The sequence below is a fragment of the Ceratotherium simum genome, chromosome 28 (assembly GCF_057802395.1).
Source record: "Ceratotherium simum simum isolate JZ-2026a chromosome 28, ASM5780239v1, whole genome shotgun sequence".
In the NCBI taxonomy this organism is placed as follows: Eukaryota; Metazoa; Chordata; class Mammalia; order Perissodactyla; family Rhinocerotidae; genus Ceratotherium; species Ceratotherium simum.
In genome coordinates, this window is record NC_141927.1 from 15,838,903 (window position 1) to 15,856,370 (window position 17,468).

The 17,468-nt window shown below is 44.5% G+C and overlaps 1 protein-coding gene across 2 annotated transcripts in view; it reads right to left on the bottom strand.

The window, feature by feature from the left end:
- The window catches only part of ENPP6 (ectonucleotide pyrophosphatase/phosphodiesterase 6), a 105,390-nt gene extending 89,379 nt beyond the window's left edge, over positions 1–16,011 (bottom strand). Inside the window, exon 1 of one of the 2 annotated variants that reach the window (XM_004428734.3) lies at positions 14,680–15,014. In XM_004428734.3, coding sequence (XP_004428791.2) covers positions 14,680–14,920 — 241 coding nt within the window. In that variant the 5' untranslated portion in view covers positions 14,921–15,014. Of the gene's footprint in view, positions 1–14,679 lie in introns of both variants that reach the window. The other variant, XM_087418339.1, reaches the window with a different exon arrangement.
- Positions 16,012–17,468: the final 1,457 nt, after the last annotated feature.

The following is a 17,468-nucleotide window of genomic DNA, read 5'->3' on the forward strand; positions in this document are numbered from 1 at the left end:
TAAAAAAAATAAAGAAATGCACTACTTCTTATATACTCAAGTTTGTGAACTTTAATCTACTTTACATTCAGATTAATTCATTAATCCTACTCTAAGACTAGCTTTAATTCTTGTCTAATCCTGGGATTCTTTTTTCTCTCTAATCCTCCACATCCAATCAGTCTTGCCAGTTCCCTCTCCGTCAAATCCTTGACCGCAGCTTCATTCTGGCACTGAGGACTTGATGCCCAGGCTCCTTCATTCTCACCTTAGACTTGGATGGCCTCCTTCAAACCCACACTGCTCAGAAATGTCAGAGTAATTGTCTCAAAGCCCAGTTCTGGTCTCCAAATGCTCCTCATCATCCCACCTCTGCCCCTTGACTTGTGCAATGCCATCCACCTTCTAGGCCCTTCCTCCAGGTTTCAACCCATCCAAGTCCTTCAGGCTTTACTCAAATACCATCACCTCAGTGAACCTTCCCTCTTCACCCCATACTCTCAGAAATGGTCTCTGCATCCCCTGTGTCCATTCTATTCTGTCCTATGGTTATATTTATTTCAACACATATTTATCAGTTGCTCCAGCCTAATTGCAAGCTCATCCGAGACAGAGGCCATGTCCCAGTCATCTTTAAAGCAGCATCTCTCACATAGTGAACATTCAACATACGCTTGCATGGAGAATGTTCATAAACGAATGCACTGTATGGATATATGTCAATATTACATAATCACCAAATTCTGTGGCTCAGACAGTAAGTGGTCAAGGAGTAAGCAAATGGATGAAAATAAGATCTCAAAGCACCATCCAGCCCTGAAATGTTGCTGTCTGTGGGTTAAGGCCTTTTATAGGAGAGACATCTTGGTTTGGTTTGAAAGAGAAAGATGGGTGGAGGGAAGCTGGGGCCTGGGCTGGAGCAGAGCCTTGGGGGTTCCCAGAAGCATGGGAATAGAGCCCTTACAGAGGTAATAAGTAGTCTAGGTGAAGGGAAGGACTGAGAGTTCCTAGAGAAGCCTCCAACAAAAACAAGGAGATGAGAAGGGAGAGGTGAAGAGTTCATTCTCCAAAATTCCATTCCAACAGGGGTTTCACAACTGGCCAACAGAACCCTGATGATCCCCCTGTTTGAAGGGTAGGAATTAGTCTGATGTCCACTGAGGGAATCTCCTGAGGTGAATTTTCAAGACATCCACACAGCTGGCTAGTCAGTTCAAAAGAACAGTCAGGCAGGTGGTTGGGAATTGGGTAAATAAAGTTATTTTTGTTTTCATTTGATTATTTTAGGTTTTAGCTAGAAGTTGAAATTCATGTTGACACAGTCTGCGAGTCAATTCTTTGGAACATGATTTTCTTATTTGTTTCCTCAGAGCTTGGTGAGATCATTTAAGGCATTTAAAGAACAGCTGCCAGCCTTTGATTATGATCCACGGCACCGGGAAGTAGGGACGATGCGTCCAAACACCACATCCAATCTTCTAGGTGGTTCCACCTCCTCCCTGACCAGATCTTTGATGAAATCTACACAAAAAGCTTCTTTGAATCTCATCTCCATTTCAGCTTACACATCCTGGGAGATGTTAATGAGGGTGAGAAGAGGAGCTTGAAAGCGTGAAAGAGTGGAGTGCACGGAGAAAAGTTGAGAGCTCAGGCAAAGCGGTCAACAGGCAGGAAGGGTTGGAAAGGATGCCTGGGCTTCCACCCCTGTTTATCTGAGGCAGGCCAGACCCCAGCCCGGACTTGGAGACCTGCGCCTGGTGAGGTTCTGCCCTTAACTAACTGCTAGACCCGAATCTTAGGCCTTGGTCTCCAATTCTGCACAATGAGACAAATAAATGCACTCGCATTTCTAAAGCATATTCTGAGTTTTACATTTTGTAATTCTGAATGCCTTTTGGGGGAAATTTTGGATTGGGATCTAGTGGGTTTTGTTACGTATTCCCAAGATCATTCACATAGTTTTAGGGTTATATTTTACACTGACAAATGCATGCTGAAATGAACCATAAAAGTCACACACAGAAATACACAAGGAAGGGTGTCATGGTTTGGGATGAGGCCAGCTGGCTAAGCTGCAGGGGAATGGGCCAGACTGGAAGTAACAGGAACCTGGAATTAGATCCATCCGCAGAGCCCAGCAAAACCAGAGATAGCCCCAGGTTGTGGGAAGTCCGGGATGACAGGCTGAATGTGGCAATGGTGTTGCTTTGGGCCCTGGGGAGGAGAAGCACATCCAGTGTGAAGATGAAGGAGAGAACTTAGAGGCCTATGGAGTATGGCCAGAGGGAATCCAGAATCCAGTGAGATCAAAACAGGTATATGAATGCACCAGTGGTTTGTTAGAAAATAGTGGAACCTAAGCAGATGAGATTCTGCAACAAAACTCTAGAGCCTGGAAGAAAGACAGGTAACATAAGGCTTCCACCATGGGGTCAGACAGAAGTCCAGGTACTGGCACCGAATCAGGGAAGCCCAACAAACATGAATCAAGTGTCTCTTCTGAGCAAGCACTGGGCCCACATGCAGAGATTGCTCATATTCCACTGCCCTTGAGTGAGTGCAGACCAACAGCAGGGTAGATTGCTGTGTGGACTTGGCCTGGCCTGCAGGGGTAGCTGGAGGGATCCACCTGGGGAATGGAAGCCCTTCAGAGGCTGGACACAAGGTGGGGCCTGATAGATTGTCTTTAGTCCTGCTCCTCCGAGGGGCAGTGGCAGTTCCCATGAGGTGACAGGGTTCAAACAAGGATGGTGACAGTGGCCTTAACCATGGGTCTCCTGAGCCCTGGCTGGTTGTTATTTTGCAAGTCTGCAATGCAGACTGAGAACACTGAACCAAACCACAAAACACTGCTTTATGCACACCAGGCTGGGAAACATCTTCTTAAAAACTCTTTTAATGTGAATATATTTCCGTAAATCACAAGGAGGGTGCAATGGACTGAACTGAATGTTTGTGTCCTCTCAAAATTCATTTATTGAAATCTAATCCCCAGTGTGATGGTATTAGGAGGCAGGGCCTTTGGTGTTTAGGTCATGAGGAGGAGCCTTCATGGATGGGATTAGTGCCCTGATAAAAGGGACCCTAGAAAGCTCTCTTGCCTTTTTTCTGCTGTGTGAGGATACAATGAGAAGATAGCCAATTGCAACCTGGAAGACAGCCCTCACCAGAACCCAATCATGATGGCACCCTGATCATAGACGTCCAGCCTCCAGAACTGTGAGAAATTTCCACTGTTTATAAGCAGCCAGTCTATGGTACTTTGTTGTAGCAACCTGAACTAAAACAGGGGGCTTAATCAATGTTAAATTAAAATGTCTGCTGATTCAACTAGAGATGAGCAAGTTCCACTGGTTATGGATATATTTTTTAATTTAATATTTTGAATAGATAAATCATAGTGTTCAAAAAGATAGGCAACCAGACATCTCTCGTCCATCTTTGTCATGATCTCATCTGCTCATGTGCCTCTCCAATAGGTCACCATGGTTCCTAGTTTCTTATGTATCTTTAAAGGTATAGTTTCCCCCTAACTGGCAAAAATCCTTGGCTGGGCCCTGATGACCCTGAATGGAATGCTCACTGCCTCCTGATGGAGCCTGGCTGGACAAAGGGCAGAAAAGAGGCTGCCTCCCCACCAGGGAGCATTTGTGACCAGAGACTGGGGCAACATGTATGAAAAGTTTATAAAATAACTGACCACATACATACAGTACATGGTCTGGCTGCTGGGAACATCTCAGGCTAAGTGACTTGGCGGCATTTTCTAGGGGCTGTTGGAGCCAAGAGTATGGACCCTGGTAACCTCTCTGAGGTGCCCTCATGCTGTGACATGGCCTAGCCTCACATCTTCCCTCTTGGTGGGACGTCTTGCAGGCCAAGGCTGTGTCCTAGAGAGGGTCCACATCCTTTACAAACGAGAACACTGAAGCCCAGAAAGAGAATTCACATGGCCACTGAGGGTGGACCTGGTGAAAGGCCCTTTGCTGCAGGTGTAGAGGTGGGAGGCAGTGGGGAGCAGGTTCCAGGCTGGGCCTCTGGTCTGCTAGTGAGCGACTGAGAAGCCCAATGTTGGTTTTCTCCCAAACACCTATGTTTGTTTAAGGTTTTTGCCTTCAACCATTAAAGCAGAATGTTATTTCAAGTCCACCTGAGAAAGCCAAATCCTTATATATACAGATAATTTTTCAGGGAAAACTTGACATGCTACAGAGCCGGTGGGCTAATTTATTTGATTTGTGTGCAGAATCTGGAAGAAGGGCTCAAGGCCCAGGGACCCCTTAGGCAAACTCTGGGGAGGGGGGTGTCTTACTCACTACATCTGAAGACACAGGGACCTCCATCTGCTGCCTCCCTCAGGCCACAGTTCTTGTCAGGGGCCATAGCATCCAGTAGGATTAACTACAGACCACTTTCTTCAAAAGTATGAAGGAGGTCAGAGTTGCTGTGAATAATGGGAAGGGATGCAGAATCTCATCGAGAGCCCCTTTCAGATACCCTTTCCCTCTGCCCCACTGTGGCCCCTAAAAATCTCCTTGGAACCTCACTACTGTATTCCCAGCACCTAGAACAGAGCACCTAGAACATTCTCAGCACATATCCAACACTCACTAAGTGCACAGCTAACCCAGGGCTCCATCTGGCCAGGCTTTCATTTTAAAGCAGTGAGAACTCAGGACTAGGAAGATGATGTGACTTATCCAACATCCCAGCCTGTCATGGCAGAGTCGGGAGAAGAAACCTGGCCCCATGACTCCCTTCCCCTGCTTTCTCTGGTCCACCAGTGCTTTCCAACCTGCTCCACACTACACATTTCGGTTGGGCAACCTGGGGTAAACAGACAAGGCTGCTCATACCCAACGTGACTGGGCAGGGGACCTGGCCTCCTGGCATACCTGTAACCCTTTCATGGCCCACAGCACACACTGCTCTGCTGCAGATATTTACATGCATTTTCACAATGACCCCACTTGTCATCCTGCCTCAGACCTGGCAACCGATAAGCACTCGCTCTTAAAGGCAGGTGCCAAGGGGAAGTTATTCCATGAAGGAGGTAAAGTATCTGCAATATCCTTGACCAAAAGTCTGTTTATGATTTCAGCCTAGGCAGCCCTTTTTCCAGAAGAGTCTGCCCACATATGGTTCCATGACCTGTCAAACCTTTTCTCCTTGCTATGGAAAGGGCTGAAGATAGGAGGAGGTTATGATCAAGCACAACATCCAACAAGAGCCAAATGCTACACACAGGACCCAGAGGGGCCCCAGACCTGCCCCAGGTCCTTGCCTGGGAGACCATGGACACAATGGTCCTATTCACAGAAGGGGACTCTGAAACATGAGTAGGTGTTGTTTAAAGTGTCTCTGAAATAAATGTTAACATGCTGACTTAGGCTCCCTCTGAATTAATTTTAAAGGTCCTTTAACCCATTTTTGGCACAGCACTCATGATGAAGCAGGTACTGAGAGCAGCATGGTTTAATCAAACTCCCAGAAGCCTTGGCAGGAGGCATATGGTCCTATCAATCAATAATGGGGTTGGTGGGGAGTGAAAGGGGAGGAGATCAGCCATGGTTTGGAGACTGCACTGGCTCCGTGTGGGTGAACCTTCTGAAAAAGGGTTTGCTGTTACTATAATCAAAAGCTTTCACCATGTTTTTAAGCTTTACCCACTACCCTAACCATTCCCTTCTTTGGGGAGTGAGTTTCCAGCAGCTGAATGCCATATAACAAGAACTCCCTCTCATCACCATGGAAGCCAAGAGAAACACACTTTCTGAAAAGTGGTACTTCAGTGTAGAGAGGTCTGCTGATGGGAGCTTAAATAATGACGTGCCAGGAGAGATTATTTTTGTAAATTCTTGGAACACACTTTTTTTCTCAGGGCATGAGCTGGTTAGTGCTCTTCACGGCTTCTGTTGCCCCATACCTCACCTACCCAGCCTGCTTCTTCAGGCAGCTTAATCAGGGCTCATTACACAGACCACAGTTTTAAACGGAAAGATGTTGTTAGCTGTCCCTGAGAAGTAAGTGACAATTTTTAGACAAAAGTTCATGCAGATGAAAAGACAGATTTAATTGTGCATCTGTGAGAAATATCCTCTACCAGCCGTTTGGCAAGCAGAGAGATAAGAAGTCCATTTACTGGGGTCCATTGGGACCTATAGGAGTAATTTCTCTCCTTTACCCCCATAATTATTCCACATGTTTCTGGAACTCTTCTTTAAGATATTGTCTCTGATCTTCTAAAGGGCCAACTCCAAGTGAAGATCCTACTCCAACTTGAAATCTATTCTGATGAAAATATACTTCCCCAAATAAACAGCTCTCCAAACTTCCCCATCTCTGCTCAGAGGAGCCCCAGACTTCTGAATCTCTTGTAGCCTTGGAATTGACTCAGTCTTCACCCTTTTAGTTCTTCTGTATTTGCTCATTACCCAACCAGCAAGTTCTGCCTCACACTCATCTCTTCCCTTGCAGCCCATCATAAAGAATAGATGCTTAGATGTTTGAAGTGGAAAACAAGGAAAGGAGGAGCTTATCGGATTATCTTCGATTTAGCTTTCAAAGCCTTCCATCAATTGCGTGTCTTTTTTCTTTTTTTTTTTTTAACAAATTCATCTCTCTCTAACCCTCCAACCTACACCCAGATGGTGAATGGGTTTAGCACCCTTCCTCTGTCTTATTAATGCTTCTCTGCCTTTGCTTGTACTGTGTCCCTCACATATCACAGTTTTTAAAGATTTCTTTTTTTTTTAAGATCTGGCTCAACATTCATCTCCTACTAAAAATCTTTCCACTCATCTTCCAATGTTTAGTTCTAGAGCCACCTTCTCCATGAAAATGTTCAAGACCATTATACCTCCCAATAATACCTCCCTCCCCTGGGTTGCAGATACCCATCTCTATACCATTCATTTTCGTTAAGACCCACAAATTTCCTTTAAAATGCAACTAACACCCATTCAGTGTCTGTGAAGCATTGCATTAATGTTAAAGATAATTCCTGCCTCCCTCTGCGGGAGGATTATACATCCCTGACCTATTGGCATCAAGCTTGGTAATAGGATTTGCTTTGGCCAATGAAATGTGAGCGGACGTGACTTGAACCACCTCTGAGCAGAATTTCTAAGCATTATCACACCATTCTGCCATTTCCCCTTTGCCACGTGAACAGCACATCTCATTTAGAAGTTGCTTTTTCAGCCTGGGTCTCAAAATGAAGAGGAAATGAGGCAGAGTTAATCCTTAAAGTCTATGCACATGAGTGAGAAGCCTTAGTTGTTGTAAGCCTCTAATATAGCTTGTTACTGCAACATAATTTAGCCTAATCTTATTGATAAAGTATGTAATATGAGTTTTTATAACGGTGGTTTTCACATAAAGTTTCTCATTCTGTCCTCACAGCAAGCCTACTGGGTAAGTTTTACTTTCTCCATTCTACTGATAAATAATATTAAAACTCAAAAGAACTTGTTCAAACTCTGAAATTTAAAAAGTGAGAGAAGAGATGAAATTAGATCTTCTGCAGCAAATCTATAGCTCTTTCCACCATACCATGTGTTATGGGTGGAACTGTGTTCCCCAAAAAGAAATGTTGAAGTTCTATCCCTCAGTACCTGAGAGTGTGACATTATTTGGAAACAAAGTCTTTGCAGATAATCAAGTTAAGATGAAGTCATTAAAATGGGACTAATCCAATATGACCGATGTCCTTATAAGAAGAGAAGAGACACATATAGACACACAGGGAGAATGTCATGTGGCAACAGGGGCAGAGATTGGAGTGATGCATTGATGCATCTCAAACCAAAGAATACCAAGGATTGCTGGCAACACAAGAAGCTAAGAGAAAGGCATGGAACAGATCCATCCCTAGAGCCTTCAGAGACAGCATGGCCCTGCCAACACCTTGATTACTAGCCTACAGAATCGTGAAGAAATAAATTTCTACTGTTTTAAGCCACCTAGTTTGTGGTAATTTGTTAAGCAGCCCTGAAAAACCCAACAGATCTTGACTACCTCAATTTCAAGGCAGAAACCACCAGAAACTCTCAGCAAGTAGGTTTGGGGACAGAAGTGGTCTGTCTAAAAAAACCCTTCATTCTTCCATTGGCAGCCTAGTGTCACCATCCTGTCTGTATTCGTTTCCAAGAGCTGTCATAACAGACCAGATGGCTTCAACAACAGAAATTTATTTTTCACAATTCTGGAGGCTAGAAGTCTGAAATCAAGGTGTCATCAGGGTTGATCTTTTCGGAAGCCTCTCTCCTTGGCTTGTAGATGGCCGTGTTCTCCCTATGTCTTCACATGATCTTCCCTCTGTGCCTGTCTATGTTCTAATCTCCTCTTCTTATAAGGACACCAGTCATATTGGACTAGGGCCCACTCTAATGACTCCATTTTAACTTAATTACCTTTTTAAAGACCCTCTCTCCAAATACAGTCACATTCTGAGGCATTGGGGGCTAGGACTTCAACATATGAATTTGCAGAGAACATAATTCAGCTCATAACACCATCTCATGTTTTCAAATATCTAAGGAGCCTCTCGTGATGCCTGTGTTCATAGCCTGGCCACTTGAGCAATCTTGGATGGAGAATGAGAACACAAGGATGGCCCTGCCAGCTCTTTAAGTTGCCAGACCCATCCCTAGGACCAACAGCCAGGACCACACAAAACTTGGCCTTCACTGTCCTCTCACAGTTGTTCACGTGGGTATGAACCATTTGCCTTGTTTATGCTTTGCTGTTGCCTCTGGATTGCTGGTCTTGGATTCAGCAATCTTGGCTAGAGTTAGGCTCTCCCTTGAGCTATGCTGATGGCTAGTGTTCCTCCCAACACCCCAAGCTGTTGATCCCTTGATCCCTTCCTTTGGCACAGCCTCCTCCTCATGGGTGACCCTCCTTTCTACCCTCTGGCTGCCTCTGGCCTCATAATTAAAATTTAAAACAAAATTGATAGACATATTTTGAGATACATAAGATTACTAGACATAAATGGTAATCAGTTCACCTAAATGGCTGTTAATTGCTTTCATAAAGCAAAGTATAATTTTGGTTTTTTCTCCTCAGTATTAATTTAGGAATATATAACATCAAAATAATAATCAACAAGTTCCCTGAAACTCTGAATGTTTTAATCATTATTATAGTGTTTCTTTGTTATAATAAATTTTATTTGGACAAGATAGAAAAAATAACAAATTGGTAAAAATTCAGTGAAAAATAAGGAGAGAGAGAGATTTGAGAATGATGAAGTGATGCAAGCTCTTTTACTTAGGGTGGCCAGGGAAGGCGTATCCACCACAGTGACTTTGGGGAAGAGATCTGAACAAAGCAGAGCAAATCCTGGGTCTTTCTGGGGAAAAGCATTCCAGCCAGAAGGAACAGCAAGTTCAAATGGCCTGAGGTAGCCGCACGCCTGGAACAGATGAGGAAGCAAGGGGAAGAGTGGTCGGGAATGAGGTCAGTAAGGGGCTAGGTGACTGTGTGAGGTCAGTTCTGTAAGAACTTTAGATGGCACTCAGTGAAAGCAGAATCTACTGGAGGGTGTGAACAGATGAGCGACATGATCAGATGTGAGTTTTAAAAAGACTACTCTGGTTGATACGTGGAGACAGACTGTAGGGTAGAGAGGGTGGAGGGAGCTGAAGCTATTAGGAAGCTCTAGGCAACAGAGGGTGCTGGGGATGGAGGTGGGAGAAGTAGAGGCTCCCAATCCATCTTGAAAATACAGCTAACTTGGGCTGTGAGAAGGGAGGTGAGAAAGACAAGGAGGAACCAACAGAAGGGGCCAAGAAGTAGTCAGTGAAATAAGAAGAAACCAGAGAAGCCGGAGTACTGGAACCCGAGTGAGCTGCGAGGAAGGAGGAGCAGGGCTGTGCCAAACGCTGTTCCTGGGCACAGAAGTCAAAGCCTGAGGACTGACCCTTGACCCTCGACCCTCAGGAGGTCACTGGGGAAAACAAAAGCACGAATGGGTTTCATACCAGAGAGAATAGGGGGAGAAGTCGAGGGCCCCCAAACATAACATATCTGAGGAAGTCTCTAGAACTAAGGAAGCTAACACACGGGGGTGAAGGTCTCCATGCCAAGGTGATCTTGGGGGAAGGGGAGGGGAGGGCGCCCTGGAGACCGTGTCCATGTTGCTTGTGCTGAGGGCGTGCAGAGGTCCGTGGGCAGCCCCCCAAGTGAAACCAGAATTCTCCAGAAGGCTGAGGATGTGGGCTTTTTCAAAACATGATTTCTCAAGTGCTTTCTACACTGATTTCCTTTGGTCCAAGTGACAGCCGGTTTTAATTTAAATCAGCTATTTTCTTAAAAACAAGGGAAAGTATACCTCACACTGCAATCTCTTACTCCAGAATGTCAGATTCTTGATATCTGGGATGAATTTGTTTCACATGTAATTCCTAGGAGTACAATAGGAAATACGTTGGCACAAATATTAATTCTAAGCAGTGGCCATCCTTGGTTTTGCTTTGATTCCGGTAGAGGATTAACAAAGCACCTTTATTTAGGCTCTCACTGCCTCCAGGACCGGTCTTGGGGAGACCTCTAGCCCTGGGTCTGGGTGCTCCAGGACTGGGGTCAGGGCCCTGCGAATTGCTGTGTGAGACCTGGGCCTCTGACACCCACCCTCCAATCTCAGCCTGCTGCTAACATTCTTCAGTGTCTGGAGTGAAGCACCCAACCTCCCTGCACTTTATTTACTAGTTTCTAAATGTGGAAATGATACTAACATACTGTATAGCAAACGCATTTCAGCATATGCTCGCCTCTTGGTAGATTACGTTCAGTAAAGATTAAATTCTAGACTGGCTTCCCTGCTACTGGGGACATTTCTGGCCCACTTCCCCCCAATGCTTAATCAGAAGTGTTCAGGAATTACAAACAAACCTTGCCATTGGCCTTGGGAAAATGATGCTAAGTTAGGCTGCCTCAAAATATACCGTGCATTTTCTCTCACCCATGATCTGGATTGAACAAATCCAAATTCTTCCATGGATTTTATGTTAAACTTTACTTAAATCAAACATGGATTTACCTCCAAGAGCTACTTTACAATAAGTCTTTACAGTAACTTGACAAAAAGATCCACAGTGAGAGAGACTGAAACAGAAAGCATCCTAATAGCAGTTACACTGGTTGTGTTTCAACTAAAATGAAGTTGATTCACACATAGCTCTTCAGAAAGAGAGCTTCCGCATAAAGTAAGATGTAACAATATATGCTATGCTCATGGCTGTTTATTCCAGCTCAGAGCCCACCTCCTTCAAAATGCTTTCACACACTGCTCCAACAGGAAGAAAATTCTCCTCTTTTCTGGTCTTCTGTAGCATATTAGGAAACTACCCATTAGTCCTTTGTATCTCAGTTTGCCAGGGCTGCCATAAAGTACCACAGACTGGGTGGCCAAACAACAGAAATTTATTTCTCACAGTGCTGGAGGCTGGAAATTCAAGATCATGATGTTGGCTGACTTGGTCTCTGGTGAGACCTCTCTCCTTGGCTTATAAATGGCAGCTTTCTTGCTGTGTCCTCACATGGCCTTTTCTCTGTGCACACTTTTCCCTGGTGTCTCTTCCTCTTCTTAAAAGGACATCAGTCATATTGCATTAGGGCCCCACTCTAAGGGCCTCATTTTAACTTAATCACCTCTTTAAAGACCATATCTTCAAATACAGTTACATTCTGAAGTACTTGGTTGGGACTTCAACACACTAATTTTGGAGGGATGCAATTCAGCCTTGTCATTCCCTGCAGAACATCAGTAGGGACCTGATACGCTTCTCCTTCTCAACTTGAATGCAGGCTCCGTGGGTGAAAGGCCCTGTTTTAAGATTCTATGTGTCCCCAGCAATCAACTGCTTGATGGATCTTCTTGATCACTACTGAATTTTGTTCACATTTGTCCCGATGCAAATATATTTTGAAGGAGAAAAAAAATCAGCCACAGTGGCTTCATGTCAGTGGGCTAGATGATTTCCAAGGTTTCTTACAAATCCTGTGATTGTTCATTTCCCATCACCAACCACACTGGCATCCCAAGAAATTTTCCTTTTTAGAGAGTTTCAGTCATTTGCTTAATATCTTACATGGGGGTCTCCCAAGAGGTGCCAGTCCTAGTTTTTTCTAATTCCCTATGCATTGCTTATTTTCATGCCTGCATCTGGCATCACCTGAGACCCCGGCCTGATTAGGACCCAAAGCTGAGGAAACTGAGGCTGAAAGCTGTACTATGACTTGCCCGAAGTGGTCCAGCATCATCCTGCCCCTGCGAGCACTCCAATCATGATCTTCCACCTCCAAGGCCAGGGTTCTTTCCAATAAGCCATCATTGGAAAGATTATTCTCATTATACAAAGAGAATAACACCAAGGGCTTTATGTCTTATGGGCAATAATTCACGTAATGAAGTGAGATCATAGTCTCTCATGAATTGGGAAGATCCCTAAAACACCATATCTTTTAGTACCTAAAGGATCTAGCATGATTCTTATGTTGGTTCATAAAATACTCAAATGCTCAAACCATATGTTTAAGTACAATTCCCAACAGATCCTTCCTTATACGAAAAAAGAGGAATTTTTCAAAATCAGGTGAAAAAATAAACATGGATATTGGGAGAAATAGTCTACATTTAGCCCCAAGCCAGTCCCAGGGCAGGGGAAACAATACCAGCCTCATGGCCTGGCATCTCCCAGCCTGCAAGCCTGGGCCAAGCCCTTTTGTTCACTCAGGAGGTCCAAGACAAATCAGACCAAAAAACCTGTGCACATGAACATGAGCCTTGCTAGACACATCCTGTGTACAATATTCCTTCTATAAAAGTGGAAAGGACAATTTAAGTATTGAGCAGGCTTCCAAATCAGATAATACATTTAACATCTAAAAATTAACATTTTTCTTTATTTTTCTTCCTCGGGCTAGACTCAGTTTGAAAGTGAAGGTGAGATCTTTGTCAAACTCTCATGGGAACTACACTGTCCCACGTGGAAAGGGCTCTTCTGTCCTGACCAGACAAGTGAAGACACCCATGGCCTGAAAAGAAGGTGTGTCTCTGCATGACTGAGGCTTTGTGTCAATTATTCCCTGTGCCAATATCAGGAATGTGCATCTGACAGACAAAGGGCCATGTCACTGGCTTGGTTTCTCTGTGGAGATTGTAATGGTCCCTTTTACTCACTGGAGTCTGACTTTCTAAAATGGATTTTGTTCATTTTCCACTGAGATTGAGAAAACTGCACGTGGCAGTTTATGAATTGGGTCTCCCAGCAGGGCTGTGAGAGACAACCGGAGTGGGGGTGGTCTGCGTGTGTGGAGCTCCCTGGACAGAACTGAAGTCGGGCTGTGACACACAATAACAGCTAGTGTGACCCAGCAGCCTGCAAACTGCTTCCCTGCAAGGGGAGAAGTGTGCTAAGAGAGGACCAGAGGACTTTTGCTCATCCTCTTTATCTTAGAGACGCTGGCTGTCTGTCGGAGGAAATAAAAAAAATCAGCAAATGAATTCCTTGCTTGTATGCAATCTGGATTGGATTTTTTTCTCTCCGTGCCTTCATTTCTAATCTCCAAAGTGTACTTCCCCTTTAACTGTATGGTGTTTTCACGTGCACATGCATGCAGTACCCATGCACGAAGTCAGAGATATCAATTTGTCTTTCCAGACTCCTTTGGTTTGCTGTTCTATGGAGATCCATAATGACATATGAGAGTTCTCATCCCCTTTCTGTTAACGTAATTTATAGTTTTCCCTGTGCTCAGAGCACATAGCTAAGTCCTGCATAAGCAGCAATAACAGCGCATTCTTAACAGCCTCCCTGGATAGTTTGCTAAATTCTTTCTGAGAGCCTCTTGCTGGCCCTTACAAAGGTTAACTGAAAAACAAACGAAGCTGGGAATCCAACTGCGAGAGCAGAAAGTACGTTCTATTGCACAGATATGGGGGATCAAGTTCACGGCGTCACCTTTGGCCTTCTGGCAATCCCAGATGAAGGTCATCTTTAGGCAAAAATCAGCTTTCTCAAACCCAGGCACAGTCTGGGTTAGCTGGGGCTTTGTTTTGTTTGTTTGTTTGTTTTTTTAACAGATGCTACAAGTTAAAAATGGAAATCTGAATTATACAACAATATTTTTCTTCTCCATGTCATTTTAGCTGGCCCAAAAAAGCAAAAGAAGACACAAGCGGCATTGCTAAGTAATAATACTTCAGGATATGACCTAGAAACTCCCTCCAAGTAATCCAGGAACCCCATGTGTAACTCTCATAGTCTAGCACATTGATAAACAAGCCAAAACGCCTCCAGGATTACAGATGACTGCAGAGCAAAGGGACAGAAGGAATTTGGTATGGACACATGAAGACCTGTTGACTTTTTAAACTTGAATTTAGAAAATGTGGAGTTAGCTACAATTTTTATTTGTAAAACAAATAATCACTCTTTAAATCATCTGTTCATGTAGTTTTCTGTTCTCCACACTGAGAATCCAAAACAGGTCCTTGGGATAACTTTTGGAGAACAACACAACTGTGAAAAAAAAAAATTCAGCCAAGAACACAGACTTCTTGTCTATCTTTGGTGTCCCAAAGGACTAGGGAAACCTGAACATTTAAATGAGACTCGATGCCAGGAGCTAACTGTTCCCTGTTGGACTCCAGCCCACCCCTCCCCACCTACAAGAGGACAGGGTACTCACCAGTCATTAGGGTGTAGTAATTGGGATAAGAGAGACTGGGAAAGTCTGGGGTCAAGTAATCCACTTTTACTCCCCTGCTCACAATCTCTTTGAAACCAGGCAAGGACTCCAGGGCCTCATCACTGATGTAGTCCGAGCGAAAACCATCCAGCAGAAACACCAGGAGCTTCCGGTGGGCTGAGGCTGGCTGTGCCAGGCTGAGCGCGAGGACCAGCATGAGGGCCCTGAGCTTCACTGCCATGCTGCCAGGAGCCTGCCCGAGCCTGGCTGGCACAGCCGTCCCCTTGCAAAGACCGAGGATGGAGAATCTGTAGCTATTCTCTCTTCTAGGGGCTGGACCTTGACTGCTGGCCTTCCTGAGCCAACTTCACTTTCAGAATTTAAAGGTACAGCACCCCCTTTTAAAAACATCTATGCTCGCCCTTCCCTTTACTAGAAAGTCCAGAGACTGAATCCTTCGGAGAAGCTGGGTTCCCAAACAACCCAGAATTAACACCAGGGGAGAGAGTGCAACCTTATTATTTTGAGTGAATGTTCCAGAAATACAAGCACCCACAGAGAGGTGGAATTTTAGAAGATGACAGAAGTCTACACTGACTTCGCAGTTGGGCTAACCAAAAGGAGGAGCCAAGCAAAAGGGCAATCTTTTAATTTGCTGTGATCCCATGTCTTTGCCTGATTTAAACTCTCTGACTTTTTCACTTACAATTTAGTATCGCAAACCTCGTAACTCGGTATATAAACAAGAGACAGTCAAATGAGGTGGGCATATTTGAACTTCTCAGCAGTGCCTCCACCACCACAACACTTAAAAACAAATTATTTATCTATGTCTCAGCCACTTATTTTTTTCATATGCATTTATATACAATGCTTATTGTTTTATTTTTCAAATTGCTGGCATCCAAACCCATCTGTAGGAGGACGTGGTTCTCAGCAGAGTTGTAGAGCCAGAGAGAAAGTTCCCGAGTTGGACAACAAAGGGTCATTACTGGCAGATTGGTCTGAGGTAGCATTGCCCCAAGGCAGCAATGAAATAGAGAGCTGGAAGATGAGACTTTGAGATGGAAAAGCAGAGCTGGAAATAACCATGCAGGCTTCATGACAACGATAAGGCAGAGGAGGGAATCGAAGGTGGAGCAGAGGTGAATCAGTGCAGCAAGGCCTAGGCAGACGAGGAGACAAAGCATTCAGTCCAGACTCCCAGGGTCTCTAGGGTGAGTCTTTCATTTGGCAGAAAATTAAATGTAAAGGCTTATACAATGTCCATGGCCCATAGCAAGTGCTTAACGAAGGCTAGCTATTATTAGCATGATAATGCTGCTTGGATCCTGGTGAAACTTGCAAGGCTTAGGGCAAAGCTTTGCAGGGACAGAAGGGGCAGTCAGACACCAGCCACCCTGATCTTGATCAATTCTAAAATGCCTCTCCCACCTCTGCCCTCTGCCCTTGCTTTATTCTTAAAGTTTGTTAGCTTATTATTAAAGTTTGTTAGTTTGAAAACACAATGTCATTATTATTTCTTTGAGTTGTGGGATATTATTCTTATTCTAAATGAAAGAAGGAAGGAAGAAGGAAAGAGAGAAAGGGAGAAAGGAAGAAAGGGGGGGGGGGAGGAAGGAAGGAGAAAAGAAAGGGAAAAGGTGCTGGAACCGGTGCCCTAGCAGTGATCACACACTCAAAGAAGAATTTCCTCCTGTAGTGAGGGTCCAAGGAGGCAGCAGACACAGCCGGATGTGCTGTGTCAGTTCCAAGCAGTTCCGGGGTTCTGGACTGTGGACGGCATAATAGTGCAATTCCACATGATTTGCCTTGGGAGGTGGCCCCTGGGCTCACCTGGGGAGAGGTTAAGGACTCCAAATTTTAAAGATGAATATAAAAGGGTCATTTCCTCTGCTGCTAGCTGGGTGTACATCCCAAAACATGGCTCGCTGAGTGCCTTATCCAGCTGTTGAGGAGGGCAGCCCTTAACTAACCCACTCTGAATTAGAGTGTCCACAGATCCCCAGAGGGTCCCAAGGCTCCTGGGCCAGTGCTGTGATGTGTCGGGGGAAGGGAGGGGCATGGCTGATGTGCACTATATTGTTTTATGATGATCATATTATTTTATGATAATGTTTAGACAGTTTCTCTAAAGTTCTGGGTAAATAAATCATTGTAAATAAGCATCTTTAATATATATACCAACACGTGAAGAAAGAAAGAAACATACAGGATGGAATTCAAAACACGAAATCCCAGCATCACCTATAGTTAGACTCTTGGTCTTGTGGCTTGTGGCCTAGAAAAGGTTGGAAATTAAAGCTAAAAGGCAACAAGGGAAGGCAATAGATTGGAAAATGTGGTTAATATTAAGTGCCCAAGTTCTTGTGGTCCAACACCTTGTGTGTCTGTTATCTGGATGTCCTCAGTTGGGGGTGGTTATCAGCATCTAATACTTGAGAATGCTCTTTGCCATTTGTTTTCCAAGGGTTGACCATGCTATAAGGTCATTGCCCACAGGGGTTTAACCCAGAAAATGCAGCATGAAAAATTTCCTCCAGAACTTGGAACAACCTTTGCCCTGAAAGCTGCTCCAGGCCTTGCTAGGGACATGCATGAGCTCTCAAGAATGTGCCGCCCAGATCCGTCAGCACTCTGGTGTCTCACCTCCAAGGAGAGGCAGGTGAGGCGGAAGGGAAGAGTCCTAGGCTTGGAGAAAGAAGATATGATTTCAGAGCCTGGATTCTGGCATTATGCAACTGTGTGATTCTGAGAAACTTCCTTTCCAAGCTTCAGTTTTCTCCTCT